The sequence below is a fragment of the Ranitomeya imitator genome, chromosome 5 (genome assembly GCF_032444005.1).
Source record: "Ranitomeya imitator isolate aRanImi1 chromosome 5, aRanImi1.pri, whole genome shotgun sequence".
Taxonomy (NCBI): domain Eukaryota; kingdom Metazoa; phylum Chordata; class Amphibia; order Anura; family Dendrobatidae; genus Ranitomeya; species Ranitomeya imitator.
Window position 1 is genome coordinate 158,096,576 of NC_091286.1, and position 17,823 is coordinate 158,114,398.

The window sequence follows — 17,823 nt, forward strand, 5'->3', positions numbered from 1 at the left end:
CTCAACTATGGGAGACAAACTGAGAAAAAAAAATCCAGAAAATCACATTGTCTGTTTTTTTAACAATTTATTTGCATATTATGATGGAAAATAAGTATTTGGTCAGAAACAAAATTTCATCTCAATACTTTGTAATATATCCTTTGTTGGCAATGACAGAGGTCAAACGTTTTCTGTAAGTCTTCACAAGGTTGCCACACACTGTTGTTGGCATGTTGGCCCATTCCTCCATGCAGATCTCCTCTAGAGCAGTGATGTTTTTGGCTTTTCGCTTGGCAACACGGACTTTCAACTCCCTCCAAAAGTTTTCTATAGGGTTGAGATCTGGAGACTGGCTAGGCCACTCCAGGACCTTGAAATGCTTCTTTACGAAGCCACTCCTTCGTTGCCCTGGCGGTGTGCTTTGGATCATTGTCATGTTGAAAGACCCAGCCACGTTTCATCTTCAATGCCCTTGCTGATGGAAGGAGGTTTGCACTCAAAATCTCACGATTTTTTCATTCTTTCATGTACCCGGATCAGTCGTCCTGGCCCCTTTGCAGAGAAACAGCCCCAAAGCATGATGTTTCCACCACCATGCTTTACAGTAGGTATGGTGTTTGATGGATGCAACTCAGTATTCTTTTTCCTCCAAACACGATAAGTTGTGTTTCTACCAAACAGTTCCAGTTTGGTTTCATCAGACCATAGGACATTCTCCCAAAACTCCTCTGGATCATCCAAATGCTCTCTAGCAAACTTCTGACGGGCCCGGACATGTACTGGCTTAAGCAGTGGGACACGTCTGGCACTGCAGGATCTGAGTCCATGGTGGCGTAGTGTGTTACTTATGGTAGGCCTTGTTACATTGGTCCCAGCTCTCTGCAGTTCATTCACTAGGTCCCCCCGTGTGGTTCTGGGATTTTTGCTCACCGTTCTTGTGATCATTCTGACCCCACGGGGTGGGATTTTGCATGGAGCCCCAGATCGAGGGAGATTATCAGTGGTCTTGTATGTCTTCCATTTTCTATTTATTGCTCCTACTGTTGATTTCTTCACTCCAAGCTGGTTGGCTATTGCAGATTCAGTCTTCCCAGCCTGGTGCAGGGCTACAATTTTGTTTCTGGTGTCCTTTGACAGCTCTTTGGTCTTCACCATAGTGGAGTTTGGAGTCAGACTGTTTGAGGGTGTGCACAGGTGTCTTTTTATACTGATAACAAGTTTAAACAGGTGCCATTACTACAGGTAATGAGTGGAGGAAAGAGGAGACTCTTAAAGAAGAAGTTACAGGTCTGTGAGAGCCAGAAATCTTGATTGTTTGTTTCTGACCAAATACTTATTTTCCACCATAATATGCAAATAAATTGTTAAAAAAACAGACAATGTGATTTTCTGGATTTTTTTTTTCTCAGTTTGTCTCCCATAGTTGAGGTCTACCTATGATGTAAATTACAGACGCCTCTCATTTTTTTAAGTGGTGGAACTTGCACTATTGCTGACTGACTAAATACTTTTTTGCCCCACTGAGTATATATATATATATATATATATATATATATATATATATATATATATATACACTGCTCAAAAAAATAAAGGGAACGTTAAAGGGAACTTAGTGGAAAACATAAAGGGAACATAGTGGAATGTGATGAGAACAATAAAACCTAAAAATGATCAACGTGTATCACAACTAATATCTCACGGAGGTCTGGAGTTGGAATGATGCTCAAAATCAAAGTGGAAAATTAAGTTACAAGCTTATCCAACCTCAGTGGAAATGCCTCAAGACAAGGACATGAGGCTCAGTAGTGTGTGTGGCCTCCACATGCCTGTATGACCTCCCTAAAACGCCTGGGCATGCTCCTGATGAGGCGGCAGATGGTCTCCTGAGGGATCTCCTCCCAGACCTGGACTAAAGCATCTGCCAACTCCTGGACAGTCTGTGGTGCAATGTGACGTTGGTGGATGGTGCAAGACATGATGTCCCAGATGTGTTCCATCGGATTCAGGTCTGGGGAACTGGCAGGCTAGTCCATATCTTCAATGCCTTCATCTTGCAGGAACTGCTGACACACTCCAGCCACATGAGGTCTGGCCTTGTCCTGCATTAGGAGGAACCCAGGGCCAACCGCACAAGCATATGGTCTCACAAGGGGTCCGAGGATCTCAGGCTACCTCTGGCGAGCACATGGAGGGCTGTGTGGCCCTCCAAAGGAATGCCACCCCATACGATTACTTACCCACTGCGAAAGCGGTCATGCTGAAGGAGGTTGCAGGGAGCAGATCGCTCTCCATGGCATCTCCAGACTCTGACATGTCTGTCACGTGTTCAGTGTGAACAATCCTGGTGTTCTGTGGCAAATGCCAAGTGTCCTGCACAGAGTTGGGCTGTGAGCACAACCCCCATCTGTGGACGTGGGGCACTCAGACCATCCTCATGGAGTCGGTTTCTAACCATTTGTGCAGACACATGCACATTTGTGACCTGCTGGAGGTCATTTTCCTCCTTGCACAAAGGCTGAGGTAGTGGTCCTGCTGCTGGGTTGTTGCTCTCTTACGGCCCCCTCCACGTCTCTTGGTATACTGGCATGTCTCCTGGTAGCACCTCCAGCCTCTGCACATTACGCTGACAGACACATCAAACCTTCTTGCCACAGCTCGCATTGCTGTGCCATCCTGAATGAGCTGCACTACTGAGCCACTTGTGTGGGTTGTAGAGTGTTATGAAAGGCAATTCAGTACCACAATGGACATAGCGGTCAGAGCACATACAGTGATCTGACAATAACCCAAAATCATAGAACGAGCTCTGAGACGTGGGAACTCTGCAGACCGCAATCCCTAATCCTCTCCAAACAACACTAGAGGCAGCCGTGGATTGCGCCTAACTCTGCCTATGCAACTCGGCACAGCCTGAGAAACTAACTAGCCTGAAGATAGAAAATAAGCCTACCTTGCCTCAGAGAAATACCCCAAAGGAAAAGGCAGCCCCCCACATATAATGACTGTGAGTTAAGATGAAAAGACAAACGTAGAGATGAAATAGATTCAGCAAAGTGAGGCCCGACTTTCTTAACAGAGCGAGGATAGAAAAGGCAACTTTGCGGTCTACACAAAACCCTAAAGAAAACCACGCAAAGGGGGCAAAAAGACCCTCCGTACCGAACTAACGGCACGGAGGTACACCCTTTGCGTCCCAGAGCTTCCAGCAACAAATTAGACAAGCTGGACAGAAAAAATAGCAAACAAATAGCAAAGAAGAACTTAGCTATGCAGAGCAGCAGGCCACAGGAATGATCCAGGGAAAAGCAAGTCCAACACTGGAACATTGACAGGAAGCCAGGATCAAAGCATTAGGTGGAGTTAAGTAGAGAAGCACCTAACGACCTCACCAGATCACCTGAGGGAGGAAACTCAGAAGCCGCAGTACCACTTCCCTTCACCAACAGAAGCTCACAGAGAGAATCAGCCGAAGTACCACTTGTGACCATAGGAGGGAGCTCTGCCACAGAATTCACAACAGTACCCCCCCCCTTGAGGAGGGGTCACCGAACCCTCACCAGAGCCCCCAGGCCGACCAGGATGAGCCACATGAAAGGCACGAACAAGATCGGGAGCATGGACATCAGAGGCAAAAACCCAGGAATTATCTTCCTGAGCATAACCCTTCCATTTAACCAGATACTGGAGTTTCCGTCTAGAAACACGAGAATCCAAAATCTTTTCCACAATATACTCCAATTCCCCCTCCACCAAAACCGGGGCAGGAGGATCAACAGATGGAACCATAGGTGCCACGTATCTCCGCAACAATGACCTATGGAATACGTTATGTATGGAAAAAGAATCTGGAAGGGTCAGACGAAAAGACACAGGATTAAGAACCTCAGAAATCCTATACGGACCAATGAAACGAGGTTTAAACTTAGGAGAGGAAACCTTCATAGGAATATGACGAGAAGATAACCAAACCAGATCCCCAACACGAAGTCGGGGACCCACACGGCGTCTGCGATTAGCGAAACGTTGAGCCTTCTCCTGGGACAAGGTCAAATTGTCCACTACATGAGTCCAAATCTGCTGCAACCTGTCCACCACAGTATCCACACCAGGACAGTCCGAAGACTCAACCTGTCCTGAAGAGAAACGAGGATGGAACCCAGAATTGTAGAAAAATGGCGAAACCAAGGTAGCCGAGCTGGCCCGATTATTAAGGGCGAACTCAGCCAAAGGCAAAAAGGACACCCAGTCATCCTGATCGGCAGAAACAAAGCATCTCAGATATGTTTCCAAGGTCTGATTGGTTCGTTCGGTCTGGCCATTAGTCTGAGGATGGAAAGCCGAGGAAAATGACAAGTCAATGCCCATCCTACCACAAAAGGCTCGCCAAAACCTTGAAACAAACTGGGAACCTCTGTCAGAAACGATATTCTCTGGAATGCCATGTAAACGAACCACATGCTGGAAGAACAATGGCACCAAATCAGAGGAGGAAGGTAATTTAGACAAGGGTACCAGATGGACCATCTTAGAAAAGCGATCACAGACCACCCAAATGACTGACATCTTTTGAGAAACGGGAAGATCAGAAATAAAATCCATAGAGATATGTGTCCAAGGCCTCTTCGGGACCGGCAAGGGCAAAAGCAACCCACTGGCACGAGAACAGCAGGGCTTAGCCCGAGCACAAATCCCACAGGACTGCACAAAAGCACGCACATCCCGCGACAGAGACGGCCACCAAAAGGATCTAGCCACTAACTCTCTGGTACCAAAGATTCCAGGATGACCAGCCAACACCGAACAATGAACCTCAGAGATAACTTTATTGGTCCACCTATCAGGGACAAACAGTCTCTCCGCTGGACAACGATCAGGTTTATTAGCCTGAAATTTTTGCAGCACCCGCCGCAAATCACGGGAGATGGCAGACACAATTACTCCTTCCTTGAGGATACCCGCCGGCTCAGACAAACCCGGAGAGTCGGGCACAAAACTCCTAGACAGAGCATCCGCCTTCACATTTTTAGAGCCCGGAAGGTACGAAATCACAAAGTCAAAACGGGCAAAAAACAGCGACCAACGAGCCTGTCTAGGATTCAACCGCTTAGCAGACTCAAGATAAGTCAAGTTCTTATGATCAGTCAATACCACCACGCGATGCTTAGCTCCTTCAAGCCAATGACGCCACTCCTCGAATGCCCACTTCATAGCCAGCAACTCTCGGTTGCCCACATCATAATTTCGCTCAGCAGGCGAAAACTTCCTGGAAAAAAAAGCGCATGGTTTCATCACTGAGCAATCAGAACCTCTCTGGGACAAAACAACCCCTGCTCCAATCTCAGAAGCATCAACCTCGACCTGGAACGGAAGAGAAACATCTGGTTGACACAACACAGGGGCAGAAGAAAAACGACGCTTCAACTCTTGAAAAGCTTCCACAGCAGCAGAAGACCAATTGACCAAATCAGCACCCTTCTTGGTCAAATCGGTCAATGGTTTGGCAATACTAGAAAAATTGCAGATGAAGCGACGATAAAAATTAGCAAAGCCCAGGAACTTTTGCAGACTTTTCAGAGATGTCGGCTGAGTCCAATCATGGATGGCTTGGACCTTAACAGGATCCATCTCGATTGTAGAAGGGGAAAAGATGAACCCCAAAAATGAAACCTTCTGCACACCAAAGAGACACTTTGATCCCTTCTCAAACAAAGAATTAGCACGCAGGACCTGAAAAACTGTTCTGACCTGCTTCACATGAGACTCCCAATCATCCAAGAAGACCAAAATGTCATCCAAGTACACAATCAGGAATTTATCCAGGTACTCTCGGAAGATGTCATGCATAAAGGACTGAAACACTGATGGAGCATTGGCAAGTCCGAATGGCATCACTAGATACTCAAAATGACTCTCGGGCGTATTAAATGCAGTTTTCCATTCATCTCCTCGCCTGATTCGCACCAGATTATACGCACCACGAAGATCTATCTTGGTGAACCAACTAGCCCCCTTAATCCGAGCAAACAAATCAGATAACAATGGCAAGGGGTACTGAAATTTAACCGTGATCTTATTTAGAAGGCGGTAATCTATACAAGGTCTCAGCGAACCATCCTTCTTGACTACAAAAAAGAACCCTGCTCCTAATGGTGACGATGACGGGCGAATATGCCCCTTCTCCAGGGATTCCTTCACATAACTGCGCATAGCGGCGTGCTCAGGCACGGATAAATTAAACAGTCAAACTTTTGGGAATTTACTACCAGGAATCAAATTGATAGCACAATCACAATCCCTATGCGGAGGTAGGGTATTGGACTTTGGCTCATCAAATACATCCCGGTAATCAGACAAGAACTCTGGGACCTCAGAAGGGGTGGATGACGAAATTGACAGAAATGGAACATCACCATGTACCCCCTGACAACCCCAGCTGGACACCGACATGGATTTCCAATCTAATACTGGATTGTGGGCTTGTAGCCATGGCAACCCCAACACGACCACGTCATGCAGATTATGCAACACCAGAAAGCGAATAACCTCCTGATGTGCAGGAGCCATGCACATGGTCAGCTGGGTCCAGTATTGAGGCTTATTCTTGGCCAAAGGCGTGGCATCAATTCCTCTCAATGGAATAGGACACTGCAAGGGCTCTAAGAGAAACCCACAACGCTTAGCATACTCCAAGTCCATCAAATTCAGGGCAGCGCCTGAATCCACAAATGCCATGACAGAATACGATGACAAAGAACAGATCAAGGTAACGGACAGAAGAAATTTTGACTGTACCGTACCAATGGTGGCAGACCTAGCGAACCGCTTAGTGCGCTTAGGACAATCAGAGATAGCATGAGTGGAATCACCACAGTAGAAACACAGCCCATTCAGACGTCTGTGTTCTTGCCGTTCAACTCTGGTCAAAGTCCTATCGCACTGCATAGGCTCAGGTTTAAGCTCAGGTAATACCGCCAAATGGTGCACAGATTTACGCTCACGCAAGCGTCGACCGATCTGAATGGCCAAAGACATAGACTCATTCAAACCAGCAGGCATAGGAAATCCCACCATGACATCCTTAAGGGCTTCAGAGAGACCCTTTCTGAACATAGCTGCCAGCACAGATTCATTCCATTGAGTGAGCACGGACCACTTTCTAAATTTCTGACAATATACCTCTATCTCATCCTGACCCTGACAAAGAGCCAGCAAATTTTTCTCTGCCTGATCCACTGAATTAGGTTCATCGTACAGCAATCCGAGCGCCAGGAAAAACGCATCGATATTACTCAATGCAGGATCTCCTGACGCAAGAGAAAATGCCCAGTCCTGATGGTCGCCGCGCAAAAAAGAAATAACAATCAAAACCTGTTGAACTGGATCACCAGAGGAGCGAGGTTTCAAGGCCAGAAATAATTTACAATTATTTTTGAAACTCAGAAACTTAGTTCTATCTCCAAAAAACAAATCAGGAATAGGAATTCTTGGTTCTAACATAGATTTCTGATCAATAGTGTCTTGAATCTTTTGTACTCTTGCCGAGAGCTGATCCACAAATGAAGACAGACTTCTAATGTCCATCGCTACACCTGTGTACTGAACCACCCAAATGTCTAGGGGAAAAAAAAGGCAAAACACAGTGCAGAGAAAAAAAAATGGTCTCAGAACTTCTCCTTTCCCTCTATTGAGAATCATTAGTACTTTGGTCTTCCTGTACTGTTATGAAAGGCAATTCAGTACCACAATGGACATAGCGGTCAGAGCACATACAGTGATCTGACAATAACCCAAAATCATAGAACGAGCTCTGAGATGTGGGAACTCTGCAGACCGCAATCCCTAATCCTCTCCAAACAACACTAGAGGCAGCCGTGGATTGCGCCTAACTCTGCCTATGCAACTCGGCACAGCCTGAGAAACTAACTAGCCTGAAGATAGAAAATAAGCCTACCTTGCCTCAGAGAAATACCCCAAAGGAAAAGGCAGCCCCCCACATATAATGACTGTGAGTTAAGATGAAAAGACAAACGTAGAGATTAAATAGATTCAGCAAAGTGAGGCCCGACTTTCTTAACAGAGCGAGGATAGAAAAGGTAACTTTGTGGTCTACACAAAACCCTAAAGAAAACCACGCAAAGGGGGCAAAAAGACCCTCCGTACCGAACTAACGGCACGGAGGTACACCCTTTGCGTCCCAGAGCTTCCAGCAACAAATTAGACAAGCTGGACAGAAAAAATAGCAAACAAATAGCAAAGAAGAACTTAGCTATGCAGAGCAGCAGGCCACAGGAATGATCCAGGGAAAAGCCAACACTGGAACATTGACAGGAAGCCAGGATCCAAGCATTAGGTGGAGTTAAGTAGAGAAGCACCTAACGACCTCACCAGATCACCTGAGGGAGGAAACTCAGAAGCCGCAGTACCACTTCCCTCCACCAACAGAAGCTCACAGAGAGAATCAGCCGAAGTACCACTTGTGACCACAGGAGGGAGCTCTGCCACAGAATTCACAATAGTAGTCTGTCTCTTGATAACACGAGTGTGAAAGCACAAACAATATTCAAAAGTGACCAAAACATCAGCCAGAAAGGATTGGTTCTGAGATGTGGTCTGTGGTCCCCACCTGCAGAACCACTCCTTTATTGAGTGTGTCCTGATAATTGCCAATAATTTCCCATCTGTTGTCTATTCCATTTGCACAACAGCATGTGAAATTGATTGTCAAACAGTGTTGCTTCCTAAGTGGACAGTTTGATTTTACAGAGGTTTGATTTACTTGGAGTTATATTCTGTTGTTTAAGTGTTCCCTTTAATTTTTTGAGCAGCGTACATGTATGTGTATATACAGTATATTTGTAATAAAAGCCGGCAATTCATGTGCGCGTACAGTATAATCACAGAGTGACAGGTTAGAATAGAATAGATAGAATAGAAAGAATACATACAGAATACATAGATATATAGCGGTGGCAAGAAAAGGCGAATCTCTAAGATGCGACAATTCTGGCACTTGGTCTCGCTCTTCCCATTTTCCATGTAGCGGTGGCAAGTAGGGTGATAGTTGTTGGATTGATATCACCTTTGTATTGTCAATGGGTAGCATGGTGGCTCAGTGGATAGCACTGCAGCCTTGCAGCGCTGGAGTCCTGGGTTCTAATCCCACCTTGGACAACATCTGCAAGGAGTTTGTATGTTCTCCCCGTGTTTGCATGGGTTTCCTCCGGGTACGCGGGTTTCTTCCCACATTCCAAAGACATACTGATAAGGAATTTAGATTGTGAGCCCCATCGGGGACAGTGACGTAGATCTGGGGATTTATTATGATGGAATATAGGCTGAACTGGATGGACAAATGTATTTTTTCGGCCTTACTATGTTACTATGTTACTATGTGTGCAAAACTGTAAAGCGCTGCGGAATATGTTGGCGCTATATAAAAATAAAGATTATTATTATTATCCCAGAGGTTAGTAATGGAGAGGCGTCAATAAGACGCCCCCATTATCAACCCCATAGTCACATTGTAGGAAAAACACAAGTCCTTTAATGAAAAATGATACAGACTTCTTTAATATTCTTAATTACTGAGGCTGAGGCTCTGTTGAACTCGGGTGACACAGTGCAGAAGTGAGTTCACCGGGAGAATTTCACCGTAGTGAACTCGACTCTGCACCGTGCGACTTTCTCACCGTGCTAGCGGGGATCTCACCGAGGTCACCGCAGTTCATCACGGCTGGGAACGGTGCCTCAGTGACATCACCACTAAGTTACTGAGGCTGCGCTTGCAGCAGTTCATTCACCAGAGGTTCTCAGCCTGGACGGTCACATCTTGGCACCGTCCAGGTTGTTTATCCTCCAGACATGAAAGACAGAACGACGGACAGGTATGGCATGTTGTTGTATTTTTATTTTACTTTTATTACAGGAGAACGAGGGCATCGGTGGAATTAGGCGAGGTTGTAAGTATGGTTTAATTAAGAATATTAAAGGAGTCTGTGTAATTCTTTCATTAAAGGACTTTTTTCTGGGTGTCTGTGTTTTTATTACAATGTGACTATCGGGTTAGTAATGAGGGCGGCTTATTGACGACTCTCCATTGCTAACCTCTGAGCTTGATGTCACCTGACAATACAAAGGTGACATCAACCCTCCAACTATCACCCAACTTGTCACCGCTACATGGCAAGTGGAAAGCGCGAGACTAAGTGCCAGAATTGTCGCATGTTAGAGATTCGCCTTTTTTGGGGCGGCTGAGAGCTGATGTTTTTAACCTGGGGGCGCGGCAGTATCCATGGCCCCTTCCTAAGCTATTAATATCAGCCCGCAGCTGTCTGCATAGCTTTTGCTGGTTATTAATTATAGAGGACCCTATGTCATTTTTTTAGGGTCCCCCATTTTAATAGCCAGTAAAGGCCAATTATACAGCTGTGAGCTGATATTAATAGCCTGGGATACTCTGTGGGTATTACTTCCTTCCCAGGCTATAAACATTTTCCCCTGCTGTTGGCTTTTCCTTTGCTGGTTACAAAAATTGCGCTGTAGCGCACGCCATTTTTTTTTTTTAGAAAAATCTTTTATTAATTAAATGCATGACCAGTAATTTGCTCACACTATACTAATTATATTTGTTACTGACATCTATATATCTACATATTCCATTTGTATTTACTATTTGCAGTCCATCTCTTCTATCCTGTCGGGTCCTACAGTGATTTTACGAACACAGCTGATGTATTACTGACTTTTGTTCTATCTATGTAATATATATATATATATATATGTATATATATATAGATATATATATATATATATATAGATATATATATATATATATATATATATTGTCACTGACATCTATCTATATATATTTGTAATACATACACATATATATGTATGTATATAGATATATATTCTGTATATATATATATGTATATATATATACAGATATGTATGTGTATATACCCATTCTATCTATTCTATTGTAATCTGTCAGTGTGATTTTACTGTACGTGCACATGAATTGCCAGCTTTTCAAAGGACACCAGTTCATGGTCTGAGTGCTGTGCAATTTTTTTTTTTGCACCCATAGGCTTGCATTGGCGAGTCTCGGTGACAATTGCAGCATGCTGCGAAGCGATTTTACACGCATGTAGAATACGCCGGAGAAAAAAATAGGGTGATGTGAGCTGCCCCATAGATTAACACTGGTCTGAGTGCGATGCAATGTTTACTCACATAGCACTCGTCCGTATTCTAGGGTAGTGTGAAGCCGGCCTTATTGTATACTAGCTATTGAACCCGTTCTACGCCCGGGTGGCTAGCATCTATATTGGTATATGGTCTCCATCCTGGTATGTGCTGCTCCATCCTGCGTCCCCATCCTGTCATGAGCTGCTCCATCCTGCGTCCCCATTCTGACATGTGTTGCACCCATCCTGCGCCCCCATTCTGACATGTTCTGCACCCATCCTGCGCCTCCATTCTGACATGTTCTGCACCCATCTTGCGCCCCCGTTCTGTCATGTGCTGCTGCCATCCTGCGCCCCCGTTCTGTCATGTGCTGCTCCCATCCTGCGCCCGTTCTGTCATGTGTTGCTGCCATCCTGTGCCCCTGTTCTGTCATGTGCTGCTCCCATCTTGCGCCCCCATTCTGTCATGTGCTGCTCCCATCCTGCGCCCCTGTTCTGTCATGTGCTGCTGCCATCCTGCGCCCCCGTTCTGTCATGTGCTGCTACCATCCTGCGCCCGTTCTGTCATGTGCTGCTGCCATCCTGCGCTCGTTCTGTCATGTGCTGCTGCCATCCTGCGCCCCCGTTCTGTCATGTGCTGCTGCCATCCTGCGCCCGTTCTGTCATGTGCTGCTGCCATCCTGTGCCCCCGTTCTGTCATGTGCTGCTCCCATCTTGCGCCCCCATTCTGTCATGTGCTGCTCCCATCCTGCGCCCCTGTTCTGTCTTGTGCTGCTGCCATCCTGCGCCCCCGTTCTGTCATGTGCTGCTGCCATCCTGCGCCCGTTCTGTCATGTGCTGCTGCCATCCTGCGCCCCCGTTCTGTCATGTGCTGCTCCCATCCTACGCCACCATTATATTATATGCCCCCCATAAGATGCTCCATTATATATGCCCCGTATGCTGCTGCCATATATATATATAAAAAAAAAAAAACCTATGGTCGCTGGGCGCCGAATGCTGGGGGGCCTGAGCAGGCGGGGACACCGGCGCGCTGTGGGGGTCAGGTGCCGGAGTCACCGCTAGCTCAGGCCCCCAGCACTTGCTATACTCACCTGTCTGTCCCGTTCCAGCGCTGCGCGCCGCCATCTTCCGGCTCCTCTCTGGCTGTGACTGTTCAGTCAGAGGGCGGCGCCGACGCGCATTAAGCGCGTCATCGCGCCCTCTGAACTGGGAACGTCACAGCAGAGGACCCGGGAGATGGAGCCGCACGCAGCGCTGGAACGGGGACAGGTGAATATACTTACCCTCCTGGCGCGTCCCTGACTCTCCGGTGGAGATCGCGGTGTGCGTTCAGTGTTTACGCATACCGCGATCTCCTGGGAGCGTCACTCTGTGAGGCCCAGACTGCGCCGGCGCTTGCGCAGTCTATAAAGGCTTCGGACAGAGTGACGCTCCCAGCGTTATATTATAGATATTTGTTATTCTTGTGCTGCGTATTTTTAATTAACGTTAATGTTTGAATTAAAACATATGAGGAAAATCTAAGCACGTCAGTCATGCAGCATAGACAAGAAGACTATGTTCACATGCAGCATTTTTTGTTGCTTTCTTTTTTGCATCTAAAACCCGCTATATTGGAAGAAAAAATGCTGTGCATTTTTTTTTTTTTGCATAATAAAGTTGTGAAAACGCTGTGTATGAGCATGGCCTAAGCATTCTCATAGTAATAGTCCTGCATACATTTTATGGTTCATTGTTAGTTTTATGTGGAAGAGAAGATGCAAGGAGAATATTTTATTTGTTTATTTTCTTTCTAATTTTTAGGTACCTTGACAGCTGTAGAAGGTTTTTTTTCTTTAAAGTCTGGACCAGAGGTTAGTTTAATTCTCGGTGAAATAAACATCAGTAGCCAGGGGAGTAACTAAGGGTGCAGGGGTTGCAATCTCACCTGGGCCCTGGAGTCTAGGGGGTCGAAAAGTCCCTTTTGCCTATATAAAATGGCCAATGCTATTAAAGACTTGCAATAATTTGGAGCTTTTGCATTGTTGCCATGGAGCTGCAAGTCACTCCTCTGTCAGTAGCATACTGTTATCAGTGCCGTGGGATAGATTAAGAAATTAAAGTTTAGAACTTAAAATAGTGAAATGTGTCACTTGGTCACACCCCGTCTCGGCCATGCTTAGCCCATATTGGCATAGTTGGGTGGGACTGGTGTGAAATGGCAAGTCACAATATTTTTGCACAACTTATAAAATTATTCACCTCATCACACTTATGTTGTTGTTTAGGGCACGTGTCTTAATGAAGGGACCTGGCAATCTGCTATTCATGAAGCTAAAGATCAGGCAAATCTGAAGAATTTCAGAAAGCAATTGACGCTCAAGCCACTTCCAGTTATTGGGAAAAAGTTAAAAAGAAGGTAAGATTAATTTTCTTCTATTTACATAGTTACATAGGTTGAAAAAAGACCTAAGTTGAACTTGATGTGCCTGTCACCCCCAATGTGTGGACTGAGGAAATCATCCAGCCCTTTTTTAAAAGCTGTTATAGTGTCTTCCATTACTACATCTTGAGGTTGGTCATTCCACTGTCTGACTGCTCCATCTGTAAAGTACCCTTTCCTTTAGCTGCGTTATTCGCCTTTTTCCCACACTTAATGAGTGCCCCTGGTCCTTAGTATGGTTTTTGTAGGAATAAGTCATGTGCCAGTCCTTTCGTATTGACCACACATGTATTTAACCCCTTAACATCCAATGACAGACATAGTCCGTCATTGGACACCTCCCCCTGTTTTAGACTCCTCCTCCTCATCGCCTGAGCCCGCACCTTTTCCGGTACATGACAGCTGATCTGTTCAGCTGACATGTGCCTGGAACATCTGCTAGTGAAAATGCGATTCACCCGCAGCTGTTAACATGTTAAATGCCACTGTCAAACTCTGATAGCGGCATTTAACATGCATGTGTAGGAAGCGAGTCATTGCCTCCTCCCATCGGCGATCGTGTCACATGACTGCGGGTCGCCAATGTGTTGGCACCTGTAGTTGTCATTGCTGGATCGCTATGAGCACCGCCTGGTAGTTGGCACTCATAGCAACTGAGCTTATCTGCTATATAGAGCAGGGGTGCAGCCCTGCTCTATGTAGCTGAGGTGATCAGACAACTGCAGCTTCTAGTCTCCCATGGAGACTATTGACGCAAGTGAAAAGTAGAAAAATGTTTTTAACCCATTACTTGCCAAATTAGCAATTTTCATTTTTGTATTTTTAATGACAGATTTTTAATGATTTGGGTCCTAATGAATCAGAAACATAATTTGCAAAATTTTGTCAAGTATGGATTTTTCAGAAAAGGGTGTCCCAATATTCAATTAAAAATGACAATGACATGATTTCCAATTTTGAAAACATTTATTTTACAAACACAACACAAAAAATTGGACCTAATTATAAAAATTATAAAATCTTAGTTGCTAGAAGCTAAAGATTAGGCGTCCCAAAAAAAGGACATTGGTAGATAATGGGTTAAAAATATAAAAAAAAATAAAAGTTCAAATCGCCCCTTTTTTGCACCATTCAAAATAAAAAAATCAAACATACACATTTGGTATCCCTGCTTTAAAAATCGCCCAATCTATCAATATACAAAAAGAGTTAATGCAATTGGTAAATGGCGTAGCGAGAAAAAAATTGAAACGTCAGAATTATGTTTTTTTGGTCGCTGCAGCATTGTAATAAAATGCAATAACGGGCGATCAAAAGATCGTATCTACACCAAAATCAGATCGGCTTGCAAAAATAAGCCCTCACCCACTCCCAGATCCCAAAAAATGGAGATGCTACTAGTGATGAGCGAATATACGCGTTACTCGAGATTTCCTGAGCACGCTCGGGTGTCCTCCGAGTATTTTTTCGTGCTCGGAGATTTAGTTTTCCTCACCGCAGGTGAATGATTTACATCTGTTAGACATCTTGAGTACATGTGGGGATTCCCTAGCAACCAGGCAAACCCCCACATGTACTTATGCTGGCTAACAGATGTAAATAATTTTTTTCACCTCTTAAATAAAAAAAAAACCTAGACATGTTTGGTGTCTATGAACTCGTAATGTCCTGGAGAATCATAATGACAGGTCAATTTTAGCATTTAGTGAACCTAGTAAAAAACCAGTGTGGGATTGTACTTTTTTTGCAATTTCACCGCACTTGGAATTTTTTCACGTTTTCTATTACACGACATGGTAAAACCAATGGTGTTGTTCAAAAGTACAACTCGTGCCGCAAAAAACAATTTTGACAAAAAATAAAAAAGTTATAGCTCTGAGAAGGGGAGCAAAAAATTAAATTGCAAAATCAAAAATAGGTAACTTAATTTTAGTCCAATAATAATTCACAAACTGGCATTTCCTAATCAGATAATTACACAAGTATGGACTAACACTGAACCAGAAGCCACAAGAAGAGATCCTAATGTTAAAATCCAAATTTTTTTATTAATGTAATGTAAAAACAAACAATTATTTAATAAGACAGACAACAGTCCCCTAACTAGGAAGGACACTGGGTCAAAATCAGTCCTTCACAGTAGTAGCAGTTCGGGGCTTTTGAAGCAAATAGATCTCAATATCCAAACAGACATAATATATAACATGTTTGTGGGCATGGATTTATATATGAGGGAAAGATGCAACAATGCTATATCTCGTCTAGTGACAATATGTGGATGCCGACACAACTGACCAGTATTATAAATGCCGTTTTACACAAACAATAGATGCACATAAATACAATAGAGAAAATTCAGTACGGTATATATTACCCGATTAGTGAAATGCACCGCAGACCCAGTGAGGAGATCAGCGTGCCTCCTCACCCCGAATGCCCCCGGAAGAAGCGGATGCGAAACGAGCTGTAGCAAGAAGGTTTGCTGTGTCTGTCAGCGTAGTGTCTAGAGGCTGGAGGCACTACCAGGAGACAGGCCAGTACACCAGGAGACGTGGAGGGGGCTGTAGGAGGGCAACAACCCAGCAGAAGGACCGCTATCTCAGCCTTTGTGCAAGGAGGAACAGGAGGAGCACTTCCAGAGCCCTGCAAAATGACCTCTAGCAGTCCACAAATAAGTAAATCAAGCTTGTGTAAAATCAAACTGTCCACTTCAGAAGCAACACTGACAATCAATTTCACATGCTGTTGTGCAAATGGAATAGACACGAGATGGAAATTATTGGCAATTATCAAGACACACTCAATAAAGGAGTGGTTGTGCTTTCTGGCTGATGTTTTGGTCACTTTGAATGTGGGCTGTGCTTTCACACTCATGGTAGCATGAGACGGACTCTACAACCCACAAAAGTGGCTCAGGTAGTGCAGCTCATCTAGGATGGCACATCAATGCGAGCTGTGGCAAGAAGGTTAGCTGTGTTTGTCAGCGTAGTGTGCAGAGGCTGGAGGAACTACCAGGAGACAGGCCAGTACACCAGGATATGTGGAGGGGGCCTTAGGAGGGCAACAACCCAGCAGCAGGACTACTACCTCAGCCTTTGTGCAAGGAGGAAAATGACCTCCAGCAGACAACAAATGTGCAGGTATCTGCACAAAAAGTTAGAAACCTGCTGCTACTCATTCTCCTGTGAACCATGTCATTGGACTTTGGATTTTATTCTCAATAAAATTTGGATATTTTTGGAAGATGGATTTTCTCTTTTTCAGTTAGAAACCGACTCCATGAGGATGGTCTGAGTGCCCAACATCCACAGATGGGGGTTGTGCTCACAGCCCAACACCGTGCAGGAACTTGGCATTTGCCACAGAACGCAAGGATTGGCAAATTTGCCACTGGCGCCCTGTGCTCTTCACAGATGAAAGCAGGTTCACACTGAGCACATGTGACAGTCTGGAGGCACCATGGAGAGCGATCTGCTGCCTGCAACATCCTTCAGCATGACCGGTTTCACAGTGGGTCAGTAATGGTGTGGGGTCGCATTTCTTTGGAGGGCCGCACAGCACTCCATGTGCTCGCCAGAGGTAGCCTGACTGCCCTTAGGTACTGAGATGAGATCCTCAGACCCCTTGTGAGACCATATGCTGGTGCGGTTGGCCCTGGGTTCCTCCTAATGCAGGACAAGGCCAGACCTCATGTGGCTGGAGTGTGTCAGCAGTTCCTGCAAGATGAAGGCATTGAAGCTATGGACTAGCCCGCCAGTTCCCCAGACCTGAATCCGATTAAACACATCTGGGACATCATGTCTCGCAACATCCACCAACGTCACATTGCACCACAGACTGTCCAGAAGATGGTGGATGCTTTAGTCCAGGTTTGGAAGGAGATCCCTCAGGAGACCATCCGCTGCCTCACCAGGAGCATGCCCAGGCATTGTAGGGTGGTCATACAGGCACGTGGAGGCCACACACACTACTGAGCATAATTTCTGTGTTTTGAGGCATTTCCACTGAAATTGGATCAGCCTGTAACTTCATTTTCCAGTTTGATTTTGAGCATCATTCCAACTCCAGACCTCCGTGGCATATTACTTGTGTTTTACGTTGATAATTTTTAGGTTTTATTGTTCTCAACACATTCCACTATGTAATGAATAAAGATTTACAACTGGAATATTTCATTCAGTGATATCTAGGATGTGGAATTTTAGTGTTCTCTTTATTTTTTTG

General features: G+C 45.0%; 1 protein-coding gene across 1 annotated transcript in view; it reads left to right on the forward strand.

The window, feature by feature from the left end:
* LOC138681606 (saccharopine dehydrogenase-like oxidoreductase) overlaps positions 1–17,823 on the forward strand; it is a 256,288-nt gene that overhangs the window by 101,787 nt on the left and 136,678 nt on the right. Inside the window, exons 5-6 of the mRNA XM_069769242.1 lie at positions 12,981–13,030; positions 13,445–13,575. Coding sequence (XP_069625343.1) covers positions 12,981–13,030; positions 13,445–13,575 — 181 coding nt within the window. The remainder of the gene's footprint in view (positions 1–12,980; positions 13,031–13,444; positions 13,576–17,823) is intronic.